The sequence below is a fragment of the Ochotona princeps genome, chromosome 24 (assembly GCF_030435755.1).
Source record: "Ochotona princeps isolate mOchPri1 chromosome 24, mOchPri1.hap1, whole genome shotgun sequence".
Taxonomy (NCBI): Eukaryota; Metazoa; Chordata; class Mammalia; order Lagomorpha; family Ochotonidae; genus Ochotona; species Ochotona princeps.
Genome location: NC_080855.1, coordinates 27,007,215 through 27,033,520, shown reverse-complemented (window position 1 = coordinate 27,033,520; position 26,306 = coordinate 27,007,215). Strand labels below are relative to the sequence as shown.

At 52.0% G+C, this 26,306-nt stretch overlaps 1 protein-coding gene across 10 annotated transcripts in view; it reads right to left on the bottom strand.

The window, feature by feature from the left end:
• Positions 1-26,306, bottom strand: part of CUX1 (cut like homeobox 1) — a 298,816-nt gene that overhangs the window by 121,097 nt on the left and 151,413 nt on the right. For all 10 annotated transcript variants that reach the window (XM_058681024.1, XM_058681025.1, XM_058681026.1 and 7 more), the window contains exon 4: positions 6,154-6,232. In XM_058681024.1, the coding sequence (XP_058537007.1) occupies positions 6,154-6,232 (79 nt within the window). The remainder of the gene's footprint in view (positions 1-6,153; positions 6,233-26,306) is intronic.

The following is a 26,306-nucleotide window of genomic DNA, read 5'->3' as shown; positions in this document are numbered from 1 at the left end:
CACATCTGCCAGAACCTACCCAGGTGTTTGGAGGCAGGCTCTGGAATTGAACCGGCCCCACTGGGTTCCTTCCCACCACCAGAATCCCGGTAATTCCCAACCTGGGGGTCATTCTCCTACGACAAGGAAGGGAGATGTTTGGTGCCGAGACACACAGTTCTAACAGTATTTTGTGAGTTCATGAATATTTTACGCCACTGGTAAAGCGCTTCCTAAGATTTAAATCCTAAAATAAACCCTTCCAGGCACTGCTGAAGGGTTTGAGTCTGTAAAAACTGAACCACATCTCAGCGAGGGGGGAAAATATGACTTTTACATGGGGGCTACCGAGAGAGGTCAGGGAGTGAGCGATGATGCTACGCAAGGAGGTGTTCCCTAACACACATAGCACTAGTGCCCGAGCTCCCCCGGGCACGGGCACTGGCTCCAACATCGTGCCAATCTCATTAGGAGCTTATGCAAAATAGCACTGCCAAGGCACTCAGATGATGGAGTTCTTTGTGACACATTCCCAAGGGTTACACAGCAACCTGGATGTGCAATTGGACCCTTTGAATGATTATGCTACCCCCTCCACGGATGGCGGGGATAAAGGCAGCGCTCACTGTGAGCAAGCAGTGAGAGCAGGCCGCCCACGCAGGCTCCACGGCCAGCAGAGCATGCGTGCGTCACAGCTCTTCTCCGGACGTGGCAACGCGGGAGCCTGACAGAGATCATTCCAGAACACTTCCAGCTGTCTGGGAAGGTTGTGCTTTTACAGTGGAGACACTTATTTCTCACGGTATTATTGTAAGGCAAGGAGGCGGCTCACGTTATCTGTTTAAGTATGGCTGGGGTGGGGGGCGGGGGCAGGAGAGAACTGAATAGCTCCCACCACCTGAGAGAGACCAGCAGCCAAGACTCCCAGGCACTCGCATCTTTCTTGGGTACATGCTATAGGACCTGGTGGGAGATGGATTGTTGGAAGAGCTGGACAAGGGAGAGTGTGAACGTGACCTCAGCATATTTGGAGCTTTTCCTCAAGCCCGGTGGGGGTGGCATAGCTCTGTTCTTGCTGGCCACTTTACTAGGGAATGCCCCATCTGGGGGTTGTGCCCTGCCTGGGCAGCCTTGTCAACACATAATATGGCCAGTTGTTATGATGTGGTGCCTAAGGTAGCTAATCATCAGTGGATCAATAAATCCCAATTACTGGTGTGCTGATTTTTTAAGTATATTGGCTGCCAAAGTGAGCACAGGTGCATCCAAAGGAAAACAACTGGGGCACGTGCAGGTGTCTCACGATACATCTGCCAGACGAAGCCCTTGACATTCGTGATGCAAACTGTAACTGACTGTGGGAATCTAAGCATCAGGCTGCTCTGACCTCGGCAGCGTGGACGAGAGGCCAATGGCCCTCTGCAGCATGGTGAGTGGGGACAGGTACAGAACGAGGAGTGGGACACTTTGTCCTCAACATCTTCCTTTCAGCTGTGTAACCTAGATGAGGCCATGTCAACCAGGATGGATTTCCAGGCCAAGGGAGGAAGCCCACGTTGGGTGAGCCCTGAGTGGGCATTGCCCTCAATGCCTTCATCAGCCTCCTCGCTGGATCTGGAAGTCAGCTCCTCCGCCTCACGCTGCTCATCTCTGTCCAGTTCTTGTCAGGCTTCACTCCTAGTTCCTAAAACCAAGTGGCTCCCTCTGCAGGGGTCTCCCTACATCCTCTGGACCCCTTTCTGATCTCTTGTCCTAGCTGTAGCAGAGATGCCCTATTGAGCGCACACATCTGAACCAAGACCCACTGATGAGGAGTTCCTGTTAGAATAAGTCACAAAGCCTTCGGTGGAGCTCCTGAGCAATGAGGTGAGCCAACAACAACCCTGCTGCAGGTCTGCATCCAGTGTGACCTGGTGACTACCAGTCGTGTCTCTGGACTTGTGCAGGTGTCCCAGTGTTAATGCTACAGCTTGTGGTCACTCCCAGGCCTCTCCTCTTCTGGCTGCTGAAGCCCCCCGTGCCTCGTGGCTCACCCACCTGCTGGCTTCCCTCCTGTCCTGGCCCCTCACACAGTCTTCTCTTTGGGCAGAAGCTGTCCCTGGCAGGTGCCACCCATCTGCTCAGTCATCATTATCTCTTGGCCTGTCGCCCAGTGAGAGGTGCGGGTGGCACTGCTCAGTTTGTGTCACTGCTTGTTCGCACCCACACACCCTGCAGTCTCTGTAGAGCCCCCAGGGGCAGAGCCCTTAATGGCTGTTCTCTCCCCAGGGTCCAGTGCCCTTCTGGACACACAGTGGGAGTGAGGAGTAGGATAGCCCCCGGTGCTGCCCAAGTCAGCATCAGGGAGATGGTGGCCAGCAGTGTGGAGGACCAGCACAGTTGGGCTAAAGCCGGACATTGCCAACACATCACCGAGAAGCCCATCAACACTGAGTGAGGCAGGATGGCGGCCTTGTGGTAGGTGAGGAGGACTGGGAATCTGGAGTTTTGGCTAGGTGAGCCATTCCGAGGATTTGGCCAGCCAGTGACGGGTCAGCACTGCTACACTCATTTCAGTGCTATCCAGCATCTTTAACATGGCAGCAGGGGTGGGGTGGGGTGGTGGTAGTAGTAGGAATAATAATGCTTGGAAGATAAAGAAGAGGGAGGGGTGGAGATGATGCAACTCTGTGGGGGTAGGGTGGGGGGACCTCACTCACACTCTGGTCTGGGTGGACAAAGCTAGTGGCACCAGATAGATTTTGGACACCAAGCACCAGTCACATAAACTGAGGCACATGTGGTGTGCCACAGCCTGAATGCCAAGTGTCTACAAACATCTACCTGGTGGGAACAGCTTCCTAGTGACCCTGAAGTGAAGAAGGGCCAGGGCTGTGGAAGACCATGTTCTCATCCAATGGGTGGCATCTCACAGTGCCCTCTGTGGGAAGAGGTACCCTCAGGTTGGAGGGAACCATCAACGTCTGAGTGAAACAAAGGACTCTGTGAAGAAACGACCTGGACCGGGGACATATGCACTCCTGTGGCAAGCCCTCATGGGGCTTCTGCTTCGTGGCAGGTGTTGAGGCAAGGACTAGGAACAAGAAGCGAGGGGCTGAGTACAGCTAGCGGTGCTGCCAACCATGGCCCTTAAATATTCAGAGAACCACACTGCATCTGGACCAGTCCTGGGGGGGCTTCTAGCTTGTTATCACCATGTGTGGGTACACGTATGAGTGTTGGGCACTGAGACCTGGTGTGTGTATGCAGGGCACTGGGACCAGACCTGTGGGGAAGGCAGGCTTGAACAAGGAGTGATGTGAGCTGAGCTGAGTTGAGCTGAGTGGGCCTGGCCACCTGTACCATGGAAGTCACCGGAGCACCTGCAGCCCAAACCTTCTGCTGCCTGCACGGTTGCTGGGATAGAGATGGAAGCCGGCATGCAGAGAAGAGGATGTAACTGACACCCTCTGGAGGGAAGACAGCCAGAAGCTAGGGGATTAGGGGCCCTGGCAGGAGTGACTGTGTTGGAGGTGATGCCACTTGCTAGCAGGAACACGGGAAGATATGTTGTTCATCCCAGCAGGCAAGTGACAGGGTGACATCTGGGAGGAAGACCTGAACCAGAGACAGAGCTTGCAGGAGTCCACAGGGTGGCCTTCTTGACTTGGTTGCTGAGGACGCGGTGGGAGTAGGGTCCCTTTGCACCTGCTACCTGTCAGGTGCTGGGTATGGAGTGATACAGCAGAGCCCTGTCCGTAAAGGGGCTTCACTCCAGCAAGACTAGAGGGGAGTCACCAAGAAGAGGCAAGTATGAAGCTGACTTCAGAAAGTGGTGCTCGGTGGGCGGGGGCTGGCTGGGTCAGGTCTCTGTGCCAATCTTGGGGTGGGTGCTGGGCGAGCCTCTGGCTCTGGCCCCTCCTGGGCTCCTGGAGTTGGGCCCCATGGCATGGATCGGAAATACCTGTCATGTTAGTCCCCCGGCGCTCTGGACAATGCTGCCTCTCACATTTAGAACTCAACACAGCATTTCTGGGACTCTCCACTGGCCTGAAGCCTGAGGGGCGCTGACAGTGGAAGCCCCACTCCCATCCTTCCCACTGCCCCCCATGCTGGATGAGTGTCAGTAAATGCACTGCTATTGACCGTATCCTTCCTGTAAGCCTCAGCCACAGGATTACTTCATCTGGGCAACTATCGGACCTCACGGTACTGGTAGAGCTCTGAGCACCAGGCTGGCTTCTAAGCCATCCGCATGCGATGTACAGCATTCTGATCGGCTTTTATCACTGCAGACAGCATCAAATGCTACTGCCTCATGCCATCTCCACTTTACAGTGCAGCCTTGACGTTGCCAAGACAAAAAGACAGTCATGCAGAAGTATGCTGACATAGGGAAGGTGCTTACGGTTTGTCCTCGGTATTTACCGTGTGTACTAGGTATTTACGGTGCATGCTACCAAGGGGGAAAACACACAAGTCCATGATCACAATCACGATTCTATCTCTTCTGTAGATGTGTACACAAAGTCTGCCCAGGCAAAATGGGCTCTCCCTTTTCTTTGGGAAGGTAAGTGCACACAGAAGAAACCTAACAGCTCAGTGGCTGGTCGACTGCACTTCTGGAAAAAAAAAAAAAAAAAAAAAACCAAACCAAAAACCTGAGGGTATGGAAACAGAAGCTGGCAGGCTCCCTGCGTCTTTGGTAGAGACAGGACAAGCCAGCCTCCCTCAACCATGTCTCCGCAGCCGCGGAGCTGCCAGCTGGGAAGTGCTTGTTCCCAGGATCCGGCTCCCTGGTGGCAGCAGCTGCTGCAGGACTTGATGGAGCAGAACGTTCCATGGTCGGGGGAATCCACAATGAAGGAATGAACTTTTGGGAAAGAGAAGTTGCACCCATAGCCAAGGTTGACCATTTTCTGCAAATTCGTTGAGTCAGTGTGTGGTGGACATGTCATAATTCAGAGAGAAAATTTTCAGACACCACCTTGGCCACAGGACAGCGCAAGGGATGGTGACTGAGGATCAAGGTGCCCTGGGCATCAACAGATCTAGCTGCAGCCCAAGGAGCCGGCCTGGCAGCTTTGGGCAGTGTGCAGCTAAATCCCTAGTTAGACACAAACTCTCCTAGAAACCCATAAAGCTGGAATGTGGAGCTTAGAGCTGCACAAGCTGCTGGAATGGCCAAAGTTGAGACCCGAGAAAACCAGGCTGTTCTTCTGCCCCATTCTATTTTATAGATGAGAAAACTGAGGCCCCAAAGCAACACAAATGTGGCCATAATCTCACAACAATCTTGCAGCAGAATGGGATCTCCTGGTTCTCTGTCAGGGAATCTCCTCTTGAGCCATGTGTGGTATAGCCCCAGGCAGCCCCATTCCCAGGAAGGATGGGAGCTGGGTAGGAAGCAGGTACAGGGACCAGGAAGGACTGATTGAGTTGCATCATGGGTGCTTACAGAATTAAGGGCAACTCCAACGGAGAGGAGAGCGGCAGACAGTTGGGCTTCCTCAGTTGGCCAAGAATGACTCTCAGAAATTTTTGCCTGGAGATTCTCCAGGACCGACCTGGGGTGAGCGTGATTGTGTCTATCCCTTTGTGGTCCCTTGGGAGCTGGGGACCAACCAACCAGGCTCCTTATCACTTTCCTAAAATAAGGAACTGGAAGCTGCCATGTCTTGGACTTCCTAACAAGTATTTAGAGTTTAGCTCTTTGGATCTTTGAAAAAGAAGAAATCATTCACACACTTTACATACTGCATTCTGGCTAGGGGCACTGTAAGTGCCCCTTTGGCCATGACCCTTAAGTGGAAGACTTGTGCAGGGGTCACTAATCCTGGGTGATACAGTTGTCCAGGGGAGCCTGCAAAAGCCACTCTTGAAATCCCCTGCAGCACTTCCATGGCACGCGCGCGCGCACACACGCACACACACACACACACACACACACACACACTACAGCCCTATACCTCTGTGGTTCAGCCCCAAGGTGTACTCTAAAGGTACCAACTAGATGTGATTAACAGATACCCTGAGTTTCCATCATCCAAAGCCTGGGTTTTGGTGTAGCTGAGATCCCAGAACTGCCTGGTTGCTGAGGGGAAAAATCTCCTTAGGAAAGCCAAGGAGGAGTCCGAAAGCTAGCAGGCTGCCAGGTAGCCGGGGTGCCCTGCAGGTGGGTGGGCTCGGCCTTACCTGGAACATCGATCAGTCTTTTGTAGACGTTCAAGAAGGCTGCCTCGGCTTCTTTGCTTCTTTTACTCAGTGCATCAATCTGAGAGAGAGAGGAAGAAGAACTCAAAATTTGTCAAGAGGCAATTAAAAAAATCTATATATCTAGTAAGTTCCTGTGGCAAATGCAAGTCTGATTTCTCCCTGTCTCTCCCGAGTCTGATGGTTGGGCCACCCAGCTTAGAGAAAACACCTGCAGACACACAGAGGGGAATGGCCCACGTGGGCTCAGGCCCACATCCCACACCGTAGTAACCAGAGTGCAGTGCAAGCTCTGCTCCCCACTCCAGTTCCCTGCTGAAGTACAGCCCGAGAGGCAGCAGATGAAAGTTCCAGGGCTGGCTTGGGTCCTTGTCACTCCTGTGGCAGACCTGGGTGGAGTTGCTGCAGCCTGCCTTGGCCAGTATAGGGGGCCTGGGGAGTGAACCAGTGGATGGATGTTTGCTCTGCTTTTCAAATAAATAAACAGAAAAAACCCCTCAGCAACTGAGACACAGATACTTCTTTTCTTTCATTCTTCTTATGAGAGCCAAGGACACACACGCATGCACACAGGTGTGAGCTCTGCCTAGGACACCCACATGTCTGCTGTGTTCCACCCATGGAATCCAGGTTAAGAACCCAAGGGTGGGGCTGTAATACTCCATGGGATGCAAGGGACCAACAGGAGTTTGCTGCGGTGGGAACAGGGACAGATACACACGCAGGAGCTGCAGATGGTAAAACAGCTGTCAAGCAGTGTCAGATCCCAACGGGCCATCAAGGCAAACAGCAGAGGCCCTTCATTGCTGAGCAGGGGGCAGCGGAATGGGGGTGGGGCTGCTCAGGTGACCACTGTTGGTCTTCAAGCACCCTGAGTTGATGTGAGACAGGCAAGGCGAGTTGAGAACAGCATCTGTACTTCTGGCTTTGGCCATGGATGGGGAAGGAATTGCCCGGGATGGCCAGGACTGCTGTAGAGCCCCTGAACTGCCCCTGCTGAGCCAGATGTCCCCAGGGCAGATGTCTATCTGGCAAGGTCAGGTGGTGTGCAAACTCCCTCACTGCTGAGGACTGCCAGTCAAGGCAGCAACTTGTCAGGATGTTCCACTTACATAACACAAGTGCTGAAGCCACAGAACGCCTCCTGCACCGAAGCCTGCAAGATTGTACACGCACCAGCTTCACGCTGGCTCAGGGAAAGGACACAAAATTATAGATTCCCCTGTCCCCTTGTGGAGTTACGCTGTCTCCGACATTATTAAAGAGGCAAAGGATGTAGTTTAATTACAGGGCCCTATGCCTGGGCCAACTTACATGGAGGAAGGGCTGAGCAGGGATCACTTGACAGCGGGAGGTGGAGTGGGTGACATAGGTTCCTGGGGGCTGAGAAGGCTAACGCAGAGTTGAGCCCACGAGTGTCATGCTGGTTCAGGAGGCTAATGCAGAGTTGGGCTCACGAGTGCCATGCCATTGCCACCTTCTCACTAGCTGTGCCCCAGACAGACAATCTGGGGCATCCAGACATAGTTTCCTCCCATAAAACGAGGTTGTGAGTGAGTTGTTTGAGGGGGTTCCCAATAGCCTACAAGACCATTAACACACCACTACAAGACGTTTAACACAACCACCCCCCAAGGCCTGCCAATGAACACACGCTTACTGTATAATCAGAAAAATATAAAAAATACAGAAGTAAATTAAACTCATAAATCTGCCATTCACTGGGAAAAAAAATCACACTGGTCTGTGTTTCTTCAATTTTTTTTTTCCAATTATAAAAATTACAGTCCAGTGGAATGTAGGCAAACAGGCAAACTGGAGACAGAACACAGATGAGGGGCTGGGAGGGTGATGGGGGGAACGTGTGTTTGGGGGGTGATGAGACTGTCCCCCAGTTGTGTGTGGCGATGGCTGCATGCTGAATATGACACCAGAAGCCAATGCACCGGAGGCACCAAGGGTGAATGAGGTAATGTGCAAGAATCACACTGTGATAAAACCATTTAAAACACGCATGTCTCTATGTATCTGAAAGCAAATCACATGTAAACGGTTGGCATTTCTTTCACTAATCAATCACTCAGCTTCTCCATTATCTATGACCAACCTGGGGAAACGTCTTCCTAGCACTACTTCAGTTGTTACCGATCAGCACACGCACAGACATTGGAAACAAACAGGAGACTGAAGTTGGCCTTGCTGGTGCCTGGAACATACCCTGGGGCTGTGGAGGGTGTGTGCTGACAGGCCGAGTCTACCCAGGGAACAGGTGCATGCCACGGCTGCGCTCAGATTGCCTGCCACCCACTGTCAACTCCACTGGGGTCAGGACCCATACCACCCAGGGCACATGGATGGCTGGTTCTCCGGCAGGAAACTTTTCTCTCCTGCCCGAGTGTTCAAGGGGCACCAGGAAGGCTTGGTACCCTCCAAGGCATTCAAGGTCTCCTGAGAGAAATCAAGGCGTTGACCTTTAGTGCCTGAGGAAAAGACCATACGGGGTTGCTGTAATAGATTAATCTTCCACCTCCAAGCGCCAGGATTCCATATGGGCACCAGTTCACATCCCAGCTGCTCTGTTTCCCATCCAGCTCCCTGCTTGGGCCCTGGGAAAGCAGCCGAGGATGACCCAAAGCCTTGGGACCCTGCACCTGGTTGGGAAACCAGTAAGAGGCACCAGGCTCCTGGTTTCGGATCAGCTCAGCTCAGCTCCGGCTGTTGTGGCCGCACGGGGAGTGAATCAACAGACAGAAGATCTTTCCTCTCTGTCTCTCCTTCTCTCTGTAAATCTGCCTTTCCAATAAAAATAAATAAATCTAAAAGAAAGAAAGAAAGATAGATAGATAATCAGGGGGCCAACTTCTCAGGTGATCAAGTGACGCTTAACAGTGTGGGAAGTGTGGACAGGTGCACAGGAGAGTGCCAGGTGGCGAGCAAGACAGAGCAGTGTGACGTGTCCACGGGCCTGGGGGCAGAGAGCACCCCGCCTGGGCTCACAGGTTCCAGCCCACCTCGGGACCGCCTCCTGCCAAGCCTCCTGCTGCAGCCACGCCTGGTTCCTCCCAGTTTCAAGAATACACAGGCAATTTCCCCTCCGTCTAGAAGGCGCCACCTTGGAATGTTTCCCTGATCCTTGCGCTGCCACAGCCAGGGACCGCCCCGCTGTACAGGTGAGACTCCCTCTCTCGTAAAGTCCCAATGACTGTGCCTGCGATGATGTGTCCACCAACCTGCACACAGGCATTCCTACAGTGTAGGGGCAAACAGCCCTCAGGGGCGCAATGCCACCTGCAGAGGCAAACATAGGTAATTTCAAATTTTTACCACATGCTTAACATGCTGAGAATTCTCTGTTTCATGAATGCTGGGGTTTGCTGGCAGCCACTTGGTGGTAACTGCCATTGGGAGCGTCTTCTTGGCCGTACACCTGACAGCACTTGCTTGTGGACATCTTTTTTTGCGCTGAATGTGAAGTCATGGCCATGCTCCAGACAGACCCTGGGGCCTCCACCATGCATTTTCTCTCAGTGTCTTCCCTGTCACCTTCCTCAGCCAGGCCACAGCATTTCACTGTCTCTCCATCAAGCAACAGTTGCTTGTGACAGTGCCAATTTCAGCCGTTCAGGTCTTAAGAACAAAGTGTACCTAATCCTGCTAGAGGCAGGTGTCTGGGGCTATGAGGCTCTGGGGTCGCATAGGGCAGGACCTATTTGGCCTTCCTCTCATGCCTTTCCTGCAGCCTGGTCTAAGATCCACATTCTTCAGGTTGGGATTCCAGAAGCCTCCATGACATGGCCCTAGCTTGCCCTGCTAACTTAACCTGCTAACCCAACTGCTCCATGGCACACACTGCTAAATGCCAGGTGCCATGTAACATGCAGCATCTCCAAGGTCTTTCTACACCAGCACTCTGCAGGCCTGGTCCCAGTTTACTCTTCGTGTATTGGCCTGGGGCACCTTCCTGGTGCTGGGCTGGTTTTCCCAGGCAAGCTAGTTACTGGCAACTGGGCATGCAGCAAAAGCTGCTTTACCCACATGCCACATGCTGCCAATATGTCTCACTCCCACCAGCTTCCTCTCTTCCCCCTGTGGCCTGCTGCAGGACAGGGCAGCGGGCCCTTCCTTGCTCTACCCACACAGGGTACCTATTGAGGAAGTGTCTTTTGAACAAAGAGGACAAAGACCAGGCAGGGACAGTGATGCAGGGCATGGGATCCCCTAAGGGATCCCATGGAAGGGAGCGGGCAGGCATTTGGTGTCCACACCGAGTGCTCAGGTTTGAGTACTGACTCTGTTACTGCTCTTCCTAATTCTAGCTTCCTGCTCATGTGCACCCTGGGAGGCAGGAGGTGATGACTTCATTAGCTGAGTATCTGCCATTCATTTAGAAGACCTAGATTGAGTTCTAGCTTCCTGGCTCTGAAGTGGCCCAGTCCTAACTGTTGCAGGCATTTGGAGAAGTACCTAGTAAACAGGAGATCTCTCTCTCTCTCTCTGCCTCTCAAATAAAATAAACACACACACACACACACACACACACACACACACAAACTACATTCTCAAGTTATGCAGCCCTGCTTAATTCAGAGGATCAGAGCAATGAAGACAGTTGGCTTAGTTAGAAGGTTTTGCCACTTTATTGCCCAGGTGATATGCATGGCCTAAGAAGTGGGAAGAGATGAGATGGAACACTAAGACCCGAGCTGTGAATTTGTTTGGAGGACAGCACATCACCCTTGGTGTGGGGAGACCTCAGTGGGGCCATGTGGACGGCAGAGTAGAAGGAGCCCATGCCGACGCCCACACCAGGGCCCAGCCTTGCAACTGCAGGGCTCACAGGGACAACTGGCAATGTCTGTATGATCAATTTCCTTTTTAAGGATTTATTTATTTTTATTGGAGGCTGATTCACAGAGAGGAGGAGAGACAGACAAAGATCTTCCATCTGCCAGTTCACTTGAATCTGCTGGTTCACTTCCCAAATGGCTATAATAGCTGGAGCTGGGCCAATCCAAAGCCAGGAGCCAGAAGCCTCTTCTGGGTCTCCCACATGGGTACAAGGTCCTAAGGCTTTGGGCTGTCCTTGACTACTTTCCCAGACCATAAGCAGGGAGCTGGATGGAAACTGGAGCAGCAGGGACATGAACTGGTACCCATATGGGATCCTGGAGCATGGAGGGGGTTGGATGAGGCAATTGAGCCAAAGGACCAAATGTCCCTTTCACAGCGATAAGGACGATGCAACTGGTCTAAAACTATCTGCAGGGGACATGTACCAAGGCCTTCAGAGGACCCCTGAAGGCATGAGAACCCTGATGGACACCATTGTGCTGTCCTCAAATGTTCATACCTAGGATACAGTTGGACTTACAAACTAGGTACAGTAAAAGATCAACAAGGAGAACTAATTCTTTTTTTTTATATTTATTTCATTTTTATTGGAAAGTCAGATTTTTCGTCCACTGATTCACTTCCCAAGTGGACACAATGGCTGGAGCTGAGCTGATCCGAAGCCATGAGCCCAGAGCTCCTTCTGGGTCCCCCATGTGAGTGCAGGGTCCCAAGGCTTTGGGTTGTCCTTGACTTCTTTCCCAGGCCACAAGTAGGGAGCTGGATGGGAAGTGGGGCCACTGGAATCAGAACCAGTTCCAATATAGGATCTCGGTGTGTATAAGGCGAGAACTTAGCCACTAGACTATCGTGCCAGGCCTGAGAACTAAGTCTTATTTTATTGGAAAGGCAGATGTACAGAGAGGAGGAGAGACAGAGAGGAAGATCTTCCATTCCATGATTCACTCCCCAAGTGGCTACAATGGCTGGAGTTGTACCGATCCACAGCCAGGAGCCCAGAGTCTCTTCTGGGTCTCTCATGCAGGTGCGGGGTTCCAAGGCTTTGGGCCGTCCTCGATTGCTTTCCCAGGCCACAAGCAGGGAGTTGGATGGGAAGTGGAGCTGCCGGGATTAGAACCGGCGCCCATATGGGATCCCGGCGTGTTCAAGGCCAGGACCTTAACCATTACGTTATTGCAGTGGGCTGCGAACTAATTCTTTCTTTTTTTTTTTTTAAGGATTTTATTATTATTGGAAAGCCGGATATACAGAGAGGTAGAGAGACAGAGAGGAAGATCTTCCATCCGATGTTTCACTCCCCAAGTGAGCCGCAACGGGCCGGTGCTGCGCCGATCTGAAGCCGGGAACCAGGCACCTCTTCTGGTCTCCCACGCGGGTGCAGGGTCCCAAAGCTTTGGGCCGTCCTCCACTGCTTTCCCAGGCCACAAGCAGGGAGCTGGATGGAAATGGAGCTGCCGGGAATAGAACCGGCGCCCATATGGGATCCCGGGGCGTTCAAGGCGAGGACTTTAGCCGCTAGGCCACGCCGCCGGGCCCCGAACTAATTCTTAAACAGAACCATTTTAATAACATATATACTTGCACCCTAGCAAATCACTTAAAACTTGGGAACTGTTTATTTCTGGGATTTTCTACTTCCTGTTTTGGGGCTGTGCTTGGCGACTGAGGGAGGGCCACATACTCCGATGTATCCAATGCTGCTGCAGGCTTTGGGAACCAGCAGGGAAGAGAGGGCTGCAGAAGCACACTGCAACCCAGTTGGCCATGCTACATGTGTGAGCCAGTGTCTTGGGCCACACCAGCAGTGACGTCCAGTTGGAGACAATGACACAGACTTGCAGCAGGGCCCTGGGAGTCAATAAACCATCGTGAAAGACACTGGTCGTGAAGCCAGGCCGCGGTGTAGTGAGCTAAGCCTCCACTTGCTGTACCAGAATCCCATAAAGGTGTTGGTTTGTGTCCTGGCTGCTGCACTTCTGATCCAGCTCCATGTTTATGCCTTGGGAAAGTAGTGGAGGATGGCACAAGTCCTTGGGCCCCATTGCCCATGTGGGCGACTCGGAAGAAGCTCCTGGCTCTTGGATTTAGAGTGGCTTAGCTCTGGCCTTTGGGGCTATTTGGGACGTGAAGTGGTGGACAGTTGAAAGATTCTCTCTCTGTTTCTCTCCTTCTCTCTATAACTCTAACTTTCAAATTAAAATAAGTAAATCTTAAAGACACTGGTCTTTCAATGACTTGTGAGGAAGGAATGTGCAACGGATGCTTTTGAAGATCTGGATATTTTGAGCTGTAAACAACTTGTAAGGCCTTGCCACACACAGGCAGCAGGCAGGGCAGCACCACACTCGGCCCCAGGGTCTGGAAACCAGGGCTTGCTTTTCAGTTCCAAGGCTAAAACAAAAGCCCTATCTGAACAGCTGAAACTCCCTGGGCCTCTAGGGCTTTTATTTTTTTCCTTGTGAGATATAAAGACAGAGAATGAGAGAGACAGAGCTCCATTTGTTGGCTCACTCTCCCCAATGCTGGGCTGAGCCAGGTCCAAGCCAGAAGCCAGAAAGTCTAGCAGGACTTTCTGTGTCAGTGGTAGGGACTCAGGGACTCGAGCTGTCCCCTGAAGTCTCCCAGGGTGTGCATTAGTGGGGAGTTGGGTGCAAAGCTGGGTGCAGGGTCCACTCCCAGGCACGTAGGTGTGGGACAGAGACTCCCAAGGGTCTTAAGCGCTTACCCAGTGTCTGCTCCTGAGGACCTCTGTTTACTGGCAAGAAGTGAGAAACCAAGGATCTCTGTAGACAATGGGTGGTGGCAGGAGGAGAGGTGTTGGGCAGGGGGACTGTGGGAGCCACTAAGCACCAGCTGTACTTCTCAGATGCAGAGACTGAGAAAGCTCCCTAGCACCAGGCCCTGTCACAAGCACCCTGATGCCCTCGGCTGGGTTTGGGACCGGAATCCTATATGGCTGCTGGTTTGTATCCTGGCTGCTCTACTTCCGTTCCAGCTGAGAGCCTGGGAAAGCAGCAGAGGATGGCTTAAAGCCTTGGGCTCCTCTACCCACGTGGGAGATCTGAGGTAGGCTCCTGGTTGCTGAATTTGGATTGGCTCAGCTCCAGCCATTGTGGTCATTTGGGAAGTGAACCGGTAGATAGAACATCTTTCTCTCTGTCTCTCCTTCTCTCTGTAAATCTGTCTTTCCAATAAAAAATAAATAAAACTTAAAAAAAATACATTAAGCAGACTTTAAGTATAAATACAGTCTACTGGAACAGAACTGAGAGCCCAGAACTAGGCATGAAGATTGACAAGACCAGCCAGAGGGGGAAGAACAATTGCCCAGCGCATGTTGCCATGACAAACTGAACAGAGCTGAGCTCCTGCCTCACACCATATATACATAATGAAACAAAAATCAAAATGCAAATGCCATAACCCTAAAACTCTTGAAAGAAATCAGATCAGGTAGCATCGCATTAAAGAACTTGGTGCTTCTAAAGACACTGTGGGGAAAGTGAGGCGGCAGGTGATGGGATGGGAAAAATGTTTTGCAAAAAGGTCTGCAACTTAGCCACGAAGAGGATGAACCGAATTCAAAAGTAGACAAAGGCTCTTGACAGGTATTTCTCCAAAGAACACAAAGGGATATTTTCTAAAATCACATAAAAGACCAAAAAAAAAAAAAAAAGCATAGGAAAAGAATACTCGGTATTCACAGTTTTAAGAAAAACACAAACCCAAACTATCGGGAGATAGCACCCCGTGTCACCAGGGTGGCTGTCACACAGACAGAGGCTGGTAACAGTTTACGTGTCAGAAAGGCTGTAGGTAACTGTAAGTTCCACACACTCCTGATGGACACACAGGACGGTGTGGCCATGTCACACAAAGTGCAACCTGGGGTTAGCAGGGACCCAGTAACTCTACTCTTAGGTATGCTGCCAAGAGAAAGGAACATATTCCGTTCCCCGCCTCCCCATGATGTGGACATGAATATTCAAAGCAGCTTTATTCCTTCTGGTCAAAAACCATGGCAGCAAAGCCACATGACCATCCACTGACAAGCAGATGAACAAGACACGCAAGGCTGTGTGGTGGACGAGTATTCAGTCATGGAAAGGGGGAGAAGCGGATACCAGTGACCACAGAGGTAAATTCTGACAACAATCTAAGTGACAGAAGCCAGTGATGGGGAAGCTCCCACATGGCACAGTGACTTTGTCTCAGGCCAGGTCTATACAGACAGGGCTGTGGCTGCTGGGCCAGGGAAGGGGGAAGGTGCTGGCTGGCAGCTGCTGGGGCCAGGGCGGGGGCAAGAGCCTGCAAATGGGGATGATGGCATGAACAACCGCTCACACATGGAAAGGGAAACACAAAGAGTATGGCCTGTCACTACCTGCCTGGTTAGCTCAGGGTACTCTTGTGCATCCTTCCAGATGACTCTATGCCTTTGCAAACATCCATACACAGAGACACACCATATTTTATTTTTAAAGCATCTACGCACACGGTAGGACAGGACAGAATCTGGCTCTGGATCCCATGTTTTTGTACACTTGGGTAAGTGCTGAAGTAGACAAAGGTGTGCAGACACGCCGAGGGTCCCCTGAGACACAGTAGTCTATCCAGATGCACAGGGCTCTGCCAGGCCTTCAGGGGGAAGAGGTGAGCAGAGGTCGGGGTGGACTGTGTGCTGGGAGATCTCGGGCATCCCTGAAGATATCAGCCAGGAAGTAACCAAAGGGACCACTCTGGACAGAACAGGGACTCCACAGGAAGTAGAGAGAGCAGCGCAGGAAGCAGGGGACTCAGCCAGGGAGGCTGAGAAGACAGGTCCCAGGGTCCACTGTGGGGGTGAGGAGCACCCCACGGAGGTGCTCCAGGGAGGCCTGGCCTGGCAAGAGAGGCCTCAACCAGAGACTGAGATTTAAAACCACCAGCCTAGATGTGGCTACCCAGGGAGCAGCGAGGGGGCAGGTGGAAGGTGACAGAGCCCCAGGGGAGCACCGCTGTTGGACACACACCAGGACTGAGAGCACTCTGGGAGCAGTGACTAGAGCTACCATGCACCCAGACGATGCTGTCCCACTCAGAACTTCCAACAGAGCCATGTGTTGTTTACACACCCACTCATATGTCATACTTTCATGCAGCTGGAAGCACAGGTGTGCTTACATGGGCACCGCTGCATACACAACAACTTGCAGGGTAACCTGGAGCCAGCCCCAACATTGCCAAGGAACAGGAATTTCCTAGCTCTTCCATCATCTTTGCGACCATGGCTGTAGGTAAGTGTGGTGTGCGGCTGACTGAAGTGATTCTCCTTAGGAAGTGGGTGTGATGGTGCGTGTACATGTGTGCTACACCACAGACACACACACACACACCTGTCTCTACTGTGCCAGGGTGACCTTTCCATTCTACAAATGAGGGAGGCCGCAATGATTCAGCCCAAGTCATCCTCGGGGAGAGAATAAACAACTGTCCAGAACTGACTCCAAAGTTGTGACTTGTTGGGGTTTTTCTCCTGCTACTCCAGGTGGGAAGCCAGCAAACAGACAGGATGCAGAGGGGAGAGCAGTGCCCGCACTCCATGTGTCCACTCTGGCACCCCTGAGGGGCCCTGAGCCATGTTGGCGACTTCCCACCCACACTGCTGGAAACAATCTACCAGACCTGCACCCAGCAACTGCAGGAGCATGCATGCTGTGTCCCTGGTGATGGCGCTGCTCTTCTGTTTTGCAAGGAACATGTGCTCAGATGATGCCAGGGCCATGGTTCTGGGTCACACATGCCCTCTCAAATCCCCCAAGAGCAGGTCTAAAAGTCTCTGGGGCCCCAGTGCATCTCTCTCTTCTGGTTGTACTGTAGCAGAGGCAGGATCTCCTGGGCTTCCCCCTCCTGGCCTCTGCCTTTGGGAGAAGGCTCGTCACATTTCCCAGCTGCTTAGAGTAAGCACAGGCCACGTGATCTGTGTTTCCGCTCGGAGGCTGGCAAGCTCTGTGGCTTCAGTCAAGTGGCTTGACCTCTCTGGGCTTGTTAGTTCCTCTTTCTAGATGGGATTCTGAATGTGCTCTGGGCTGGGCTACTGGGCAGATGAAGTGAGACAGACAAAAGCCAAGCTCCCCCTACACCAAGGTAGGGAGAAGTGGAAGAGAAGAGCTGCCCACGAGACTGGGTTCCAGGGTAAGCTGTTTCCTGAGACAGCTCCATTTCTAATGCTGTCCCCAGTTCTGCCTCTTGAGGTACTAGGATAGGACTGACAGAAAGGCCAAGGTTGAGGCCAGAGGTAGCCTTGAGCAGCAAAGACCTGGACAATGGGAACTGGGTGCCTGCCAGGAGGCAGCAACTTGCAAGAGCTAAGGATGCTCAGCAGGTGCACCTGAGGGCACAGGGCCTGTACATACACACACACAGCTCAGATGCCTTCAACAATTCTCACTGTCACTTCCACACAGAGTGGGCAAGCAGTGCGACAGGTGAGCGTGGTACTGCCCCCTATCCCATCATCAAGACCCTGTCCACTTCCCATCTTGCAGGGCTGGTGGGAGGCTGGTCTATACAGGTGGCTGGCACAAGTGTGACCCCACGAGTTGCCTTCCATTTGGGCAGACTTGCTGGAGGGGGTCAGTGTGTGACAACAGGGGGACTTTTGGAGGAAACCGCAGACCCCAGGACTGGGTCAGGAGATGCTGGAGGGGGGCAGGGTCAAGAGCCTGGAGCTGGGGGCCATGGACGGTCCCTGCAGGCCCCCATGCTGTCCCTCCGACGGGTCACTTCAGATTGCTGTGGCAGACTGTGGGGATTGTGGAAATGGTGCCTCATGAATGTAAAATGTCGGGCAGATAATGACTGGCCAAGGGAGGTGGAGGAAAGTAGGTGCAGGGTGGAGCCCTCTGCATTGGGGCACCAGAGTACCTTGGTTTCTCTGCTGTTCCCCAATAGTTGCCTTGTGTCCAGCCCTCAGGCTCACACACCCATGAATACAGCCCTGCTTTTGGTCACCTGGTCTGTAGGGTCAGTTTGCATGCAACTCAGGGAACACTGTTGAAATCTAATTAACATTCAGGTGAACTTTTCCCAAGGGAATGCAGAGCTGCAGAGAATAAAACACCTCATCATTTAAATTTTATGACAATCAAATCAACACTGTATGACTGGGTATCGCAAACTGGATGATTTTAATACGGAGGAGGGGCAAGAGAAGCTATTAAGAATCAGTGTCTTCTTTTTTTTTTTTTAAAGATTTATTTTATTTTTTATTACAAAGTCAGATATACTGAGAGGAGGAGAGACAGAGAGGCAGTAGAGCTGCCGGGACTAGAACCAGCGGCTATATGGGATCAAGGCGAGGACCTTAGCCACTAGGCCACGCCGCCGAGCCCCAAATCAGTGTTTTCTTATAGACAAACTTCACCTCTGTTGCTCGTGCAAATATACTGCCCTATTGTTCACATCCATCTACCTGTCCATTCAGCCGTATCTACCCATCCATACATCCTTACCCATTAATCAACCCATCCTCCTCCACTCACCCATTTCTATCTGTCACCAATCCTTACCTATCCAGCTGTATCTACTCACCCACTCTCATCCATCCATCCCTTCAGGCATACAGCCATCCCCCTTTCATCTCCATCTACCAACCTGCCTACCCAGCTGTGTACCATATGTTGAAAATCTACCAGGTGCCAAGCACTGGGCCATGAGGAGATACAGACTTGGCCAAGCACTAAAAACTCCATCCAAACGGTGTCTCCACTAGCTGACCCATCATCACACATCAGAGTCCATTTGTTTAGTGAAGAGTGTGAGTTCTGGTCCCCAGGAAACTCATGTCTAGAAGGGAGTAGGGTGGTGTGGGATATAGAGGCACAATCCAGTGTGGTGAGGTGACCACCTGGACTAAGTTGGTGGAGTGGCTGAGGGAAAGACCATTTGGCTGCAGCAAGATGACCTGAGAGCTGACTGAGATGAGGCTTCCCTGACATGGAGTCAGCCTCCCCGGCTGTCAGGGCACAGCAGTGACATGGCCCAACTCAGGGCCTCCTGGATATCTGGTATACTGGGTTTGCCACAGTGCCTCCATCCAACAGGACTGGTCCGAAAAGCTCAGACAAACTCGCCAGCATTTGTTCCTCCTAAGTTATTCTACGGCGTTCTGGACTTCTTCATTCCAACAAAATCGGGGCAATTCCAACAACTTCTCTCCAGCACCTACTCTGTGCCAGGAACCGGGAGACACCAGGAACCCTGCGTAGGCTTCCCCAGGAGCAGGCGGGCCTGGCCCCAAGCCGGCTGCTGCCTCTGGCATCCCCAATTCCACAGCCGTGTGTTTGGGGAACCATCCGTGCAGCTGGAGGTCTACTGCTGGTTTCCCCACTCCCCCCCCCAGCTCCCCCCAAACCCAACCACCAGCTGGCAAAGCCGAGTTAACAGCTGGGAAGGTCCGCCCCACCCGGGGGCGCTGTAAACAGCCAAGAAATCTACTGACGGTTACCGGGAGGATGTTAAAAATAATTATCCCCTGAAAATATTAGATTTGCTCTGGATTGTTCATTACATACAATGGTTTAATAGGACTTTTATTGAATAGCTGTAGAGCTCTGGGCCGAAATCAATTTGGCGTGCACGCGGCATTTGGCCGTCTGCTGTTGACTTCCCCAACACAGAGCAATTTGTAATAGCTTTGGCTCGCCGTTGTTTTCAAAGCTCCTGCTACATCACAAGCATTTATTTCTGACCACAAAATTACATTTATTCAACAGAAAGCGGCTCCGGGTCTTTAAGAGGTTAACTTCTTGAGGGCTTGGCCAGGCTCCAGCCCCGCGCGGAGGAGGGCGCGGGCGCGGCGGGACCCCCAGCGGCGGCGGCGGTGGCGGCGCAGTGCCGGGCGGGCGGCCGTGATTAATAGACTGCTGAGTGCGCGCCTTTCCACATGCGCGCGGCCCCTGCCCTGGCTCCCATAGATCATGGACTCGGCCTCAACATATCTGACTGAAATTGAATTTGGCTTCTCTCTCAACCGTTCATTTCCTATGTTATGCAAGGTTATATCCTTTTCTGCATGAGCAGAACCAAACCAGCTGCAGCTTCGCAGCGGCCAATGTGTTTCCAATTACAACGCTGGCCTGAATATTGAACCACAGTCCTACTGCTCCCCTAATTGAGCCATCATGGGGCGAACCTACAGGAAGACACTGCAGCCCTGAAGGCCTTGGGGTTTCACTGGAAGATCCGGAAAGCACACCACTCCCGTCACCACCACAGATGAGGCCAGCACAAGGGGGCTGTAGGGTGGTTGGGCTGGGAGTGAGAGGTCAGGAGGGCAGGTCATGCAGGACCTGGGAAGCCTCCCCATGTGCTCCGGCCAACCCCCAGGGTGCCCGGTTCACTCCCCAGTCCCGTTCTAGGGATGCTGGATACCGAACCCCAAGGGGGGCTCTCATGGCTCTAGGCAGGGAGGGGCCTTGTGGTGGGTGGATCTCTGAGAACAGAATGTGGAGTCTGGGGCACAGAACCCAGCAAGTTCTCAAGCACGGTGGGCAAGTGACAAGAGAAGGAGAGGTCCTGCTAAGGTGACCTTAGCAGCTCACTGGGAGCAAAGACATTGAGTCTGAAACCTAAGACAATACATGGGCCTTGGGGGCCCGGGGGAATCTGGTAGGGTGGCAGGGCCTAAGGAGGGTGAGGGTCAACAACTCAAACAACCCAAAAACTGAGCCAAGAGGGTGTTTGGCACAGTACTGAAGACGTCCCTTGGGACACCTGAAATTGGCTCCCAAATCTACTTCCTGCTAATGTGCACTCGGGGAGGAAGCAGGCAAAAGCCCAAGCAGTTGGGTCCCTGCACCCACGTGGGAGACCTGGATGGAGCTCCTGGGTCCCTGCTGCAGCCTGGCCCAGCCCTAGCCGCCACAGGCATTTGGGAAGTGGCCTAGCAGATCTCTGTCTCTTCCTATTTGTCTTTATCTTTCAAATAAACAAAATTCAATGAAAAGCACGTTATCTAGCTGTTTCTCAAAGGGAGCCATACATACAGCCAACAGATACATGGGAACTGTGCTCAGGAGCTGGTTGTTAATGTGCACAACAGGTGAAACCAGCATGTGCAACACCAGCATCCCATATGAGCACCAGTTCAAGCCCAGGTTGCTCCACTCATGCTCCAGCTTCCCACTAAATGCACCTGGGGCTGCGGGAGAGGATGGCCCAAGTGCCTGGGTTCCTACCTCCTACCACCCACATTGGAGATGGAGATGGAGTTCCAGGCTCCTGGCTTCAGCCTGGCCCAGACCCAACTGTGGTGACGTTTTGGGCAAATGAACCAGTTGACGAAAGCCTGCTCTCACTTTCTTCTGTGTCTTTCAAAGAAACACGATCAGTTCTTTAAAACAACAACAGTCAACCAAACCAACCACAGCAGTGCTCAACAGCAGTAACTATCAGAGAAAGGCCAAACAAGACGAGAGCTAATCCTCCACCTCCAAGCACCAGGATCCCACATCGGCACTGGCTCATGTCCCATCTGCTCCACTTCCATCCAGCTCCCTGCTTGTACCCTGGGAAAGCAGTAGAGGACGGCCCAAAGTCTTGGGACCCTGCATGCACATGGGAGATCTGGAAGAAGCTCCTGGCTCCTGGCTTTGGATCGGTTTGGCTGTGGCCATTGCAGCCACTTGGGGAGTGAGCCAGTGGATGAAAGATCTTTCTGTATTTTCTCTATGTAAATCTGCCTTTCCTGTAATAAATAAATAAATTAAAAAAAAAAAAGACAAATGTTGGTGAGGATGTGGGGAAAAGGAACTGACTCCAACCCTCCTGCTCCACTGATGGCGAGGTAAATAAGCCATGATGGAGAGCAGTGTGGAGGTTCTGCAAAAATGACAAAGCAAGTCACCCACGTGACCCAGCCACTTCTGGGACACATCCCATGGATATGACGTCAGAACTGTGACAGACTATCTACACTTCCACATTCATCACAGCATTACTCAAAACAGCCGAGGCTCACAAATGACCTCCACACCCAATGACAACCCCTGGGCAAAAGAGACGTGGTGTGTGCATACAGTGGAGTATTACTCAACCTTCAACAAGGGGGTGATCCTGCCACATGTGACAGGATGGATGAGTGCAGCGCACACAGAAAGGCAAACAGCTCTGATGTCATGTAACTGCGGATCCTGGAAAAGAAGAGCTCCCAGGAGGGTGGTCCTGTGGACCGAAGGCCCAGCATGACGACTCAGCTAATAATGACAGTGATGACAATGATGATGACAACATGAAATTCACTGTGAATGCCTCTTAAAGGTTCTCACCCCCCCACACACACACACACGGTAACCACAAGAGGTGATGGACCCATCAGCCGGCCTGATTTGGAATAATTTCATAATGTACACAAGTATCAAATGTCGTATCATATATACCAAATACACAAAACTTACATATTTATCAATTATTGCTTAAAAAATTGTCCATGGAGAGAGAAAAAACACAATAGCTAGAGAAGAAAAAGGAAACCACAGAGACCAAGAGAGAAAATCTCTCAAGGAAGAGCTTTTGGCGGGAGGGGAGATGGTGGCTGCAGGGCTCCGGAGTGATGGGAACCAAACCAGGGTTGGGGCAGCACTGGGGAGGCTTGGCTAACACTCCCCCACCTCGGTCTATTTCTCAGAATACAACCTACTCAAGCTAGTAGGGATGCCGAGAGGGAACAATCCAGAAACTAGCAGAGGCTGACACATGGTGGCTGCTGCGGAAGCAACACCTGCCTGAGGGGGGCCTCTAGGACTCCTGAGAACCACCCCCCATGCTGCTCCTCCGGGAGGACCACTGTCCTGCACGGTCTGCTTCTCCCACCAGCTCTTGCTTCTCCCAGGACAACCCTAGTGCAGGGTTGCAGTCTGGAACTTCACTCCCTTCTGTTGTTCTCTTTCTCTTTTGTTTTTTTTTAAAGATTTATTCATTTTTGTTGGAAGACAGATATACAGAGAAGATGATGAGACAGAGAGGAAGATCCTCCATTCGATGGTTCACTCCCCAGTGGCTCTCAGAGGCGTTAACAGACGCTAAGGTGGGTAGAGGTATTCAGCGAGGAGTTGGAACCTTCCTGGAGAGAGGAGGAGCCAAGAGGAAGTTGGCCTGCTTACAGTGGAGTGGATGGGAATCAGTGGGCAGAGGCCCAGAGGCAGACAAGGCCAGAGCTGGCTGGGATAGAGTGACAGTGATAAAGGCCCAGGCAGAGGCTCCTGGAGACTGAGGGGAGTGAAGGGGCTGAGCTTGGGCCAGTGGGAGATCCCCCTGTCTCCCTGGCCCCAGGGCAGGTCATTGTTCCCAGCACAACACAAGCCCCCGGCCAGTGCAGGCTCCGGTGGGCACGCTCAAGTCCAAGGTGCACTCCTGGCTGACTGAGAAACACCTGCTTTAGGTGGGTATTCTTTTTCTTTAGGGGAACTCAAAGAAGCAACCTGTGCAAGCTCCACGCATTCCTACAGGGAATGTTTACAAAGCACCCATACGATGAATAAAGCCCCTTGAGAAGACATCAGAGAAAATGGAGTGAGTTCTTGTCAGCAGCGGCAGCTCTAGAAGTAGCAGGTCGGCCCAGTGTGATAGCCTAGTGGTTAAATCCTTGCCTTGCATGTGCCAGGATCCCATATGGGTGCCGGTTTGTGTCCCGGCTGCTCTACTTTCCATCTAGCCCCCTGCTTGTGGCCTAGGAAAGCAGCAGGGAACTCCCCAAAGCCTCAGGACTCTGCACCTGCGTGGGATATCTGGAAGAAGCTTCTGGATCCTGACTGGCTCAGCTCTGACAGCTGTAGCTGCTTGGAGAATTCACCAGTGGATGAAAGAGCTTTTTCTGTTTTTCCTTCTCTTTGTAAACCTGACTTTCCAATAAAAGTAAATAAACCTTTTAACAAGAAAAGAAAGAAAAAAAAAAGGAGGAAGCAGCAGGTGCTATTCAGACCTGGCCCCGCACATGTGCCAAGGTGTTCTGCCCCCTGGCCCTGTTCCCTGCACAGAGAGGACTTCACCCTTCTCCTCTAACCAGCTCCTTCCCAGCGTGGATCCCTGCATGAACACAGAGCAGTTTGGGAGGACAGATGAGTAAACCTAGTGACCTCACATGGGACATGGGTCAATGAAATTGCACTGGAGCAGGGATTTCTGCTAAATGAGCAGGTTTTGGCTGCCCTGGCCCTAAGAGCTGGGGGCATAACTACGGAAGACGATGGATATGTTAATTTGCTTCCCTGGAGTTGCCATTTTCCAATCTACTTACAGATCCTATGACATCACGTGGTATACCCCGACACATGGCAATTAGCAAAGGCTTGATAAATATGAATTTCTGGTGCTAGAAGTATCTTTACCTTTGAAATAGATTTGGAGAAGCAGGCACATTTGGGAAGCTCAGATGTCTCTTGGGCTTTCCCAAATTTACTGTAAGCAGAACCCCAATCCTAGTGCTCCACCCAGAACATGGTACAAGTTTCTACTGGTATGGCTTCTTCAAAACAGCAAACATAAAAACAAAAAACAGGTGAGAGGGACGGACAGGGGGTAACAGATAAACATGCTTAAAGTGCATGCGGCCCAGGCCCGGAGTGATGGTTCAATTGGCTAATCCTCCACCTCCAAGTGCCATGATCCCGTATGGGCACTGTTTCATGTCTCAGCTGCTCCACTTCCCATCCAGCCCTGATCGTGGCCTTGGAAAGCAGTAGAAGATGACCCAAGGCCTTAGGATGCTGCACCCAAGTGGGAGAACTGAGGAGGCTCCTGGTTTCAGATTGGCTCAGCTCCAGCTGATGTGGCCACTTGGGGGAATGAACCAGCAGCTGAAAGATCTTTCTGTCTCTCCTCTCTGTAAACCTGCCTTTCCAATTTGAAAAAAAAAAAAAAGCAGAAAAACACGGGACCCGTAAGGCCATGAAAACCTCAGCTTAGGAGGTGCAGGTGTTGGGCACAACACTCCAGACCCACTTGGGATGTCTGTATCCTACGGGGAGCCCTTGTGTTGGGGGCCACTTCTGTTTCAGCTCCACCAGCTGATGTGGGTCCCTGTCACCCACGTGGGAGACACCAGCAGAGTACAGGGCTCATGGCTTCCTCTCAGCCAACAGCAGCCTTATAAGCAACTGGGAGAACAAACTAGAGCTTTCTCTGGTCTCAGCCTCTCAGAGCGGAGGGAAGGGAGTGGGGGAGTGTACATATTTATTTTAACAAAAGAAATCCGACTGTTCTAAAGACCCCCATCTATTCCCGCAGACACACACAGGGGTCCGGCTGCAGAGGCACCGTGCGTGTGTGTGTGACAGGCTTCAGCCCAGGGGAGGGCAGTTTATGAGGGCCACGTGGGGACATCTGATTCTGGAACGACCTCAGAAAATGGAGTTACTGTGAACGTCCCTGGCTGTGGTATTTGTGGTCAGGGCAGTACGAAAGGGGAATGCTGGCAACTCCACTAAGTCTGAGAAGACACCTGTGTATCTAGGATACAGCACCACGCTCTCTGCTGACGACCCACTGTGAGGTGGGGATGGGGTGCGGTGGGGTAAGGGGGTGTAGGGCCGGCATGGGTGCAGGTGCTGTTCTATTTTCACGTAACTTTGAATCTCTGCAGGGAGGAAGGCAAACAGGCAGATATCCACAGGCTCTCTGAGCTCTGGCAGCGGGAGGACCCCGTGCCTAGAGGTCCCTCAAAAGCTGCCAAACAGATGAAGGAATAGGCAAGCACCAGCGTACACAGGTGTAAGAAGGCAAAAAGACAAGGCCATGCCAGCCCAGCGGGATCTGGGATGGGGGTAGATGTCTGCCTGTTTCCTCCTAGGTGGAGCACATGGGCCCCATGGAGGAGGGATATTTTAGCAGAGATGAGATGGCTCTGCCTTCTAGAAGCCTCGGCCCTCATCCCCAACCATTGCTGCCTTCTTTCTACAATGATCTTGGAGTATTCCAGACCTTTGGGGCTGGTGTTGTGGCACAGTAGGTAAAACCACAGCCTGCAACATGAGCATATCACATGGTGCCAGTTTGTGTCCCAACCATTTCACTTCCAATCCAGCTTTCTGCCTGGAAAGGAGGATGGTCATCTCAGGGCATAGGGGTTGGAGGAGTGAACCAGCAGATGGAAGATTCTCTTTCTCTCCCTCTCATTCCCCTAGCCCCTTAACTCTGGCTTTCAAATAAATAAACATATCTTTTTTTTCCCCAGGTTTTTTTTTTATTATATTTTTTTACAATCTTTACATAGTTAATTAGGGTAAAAAAGGTTCAAGGGCTATAGG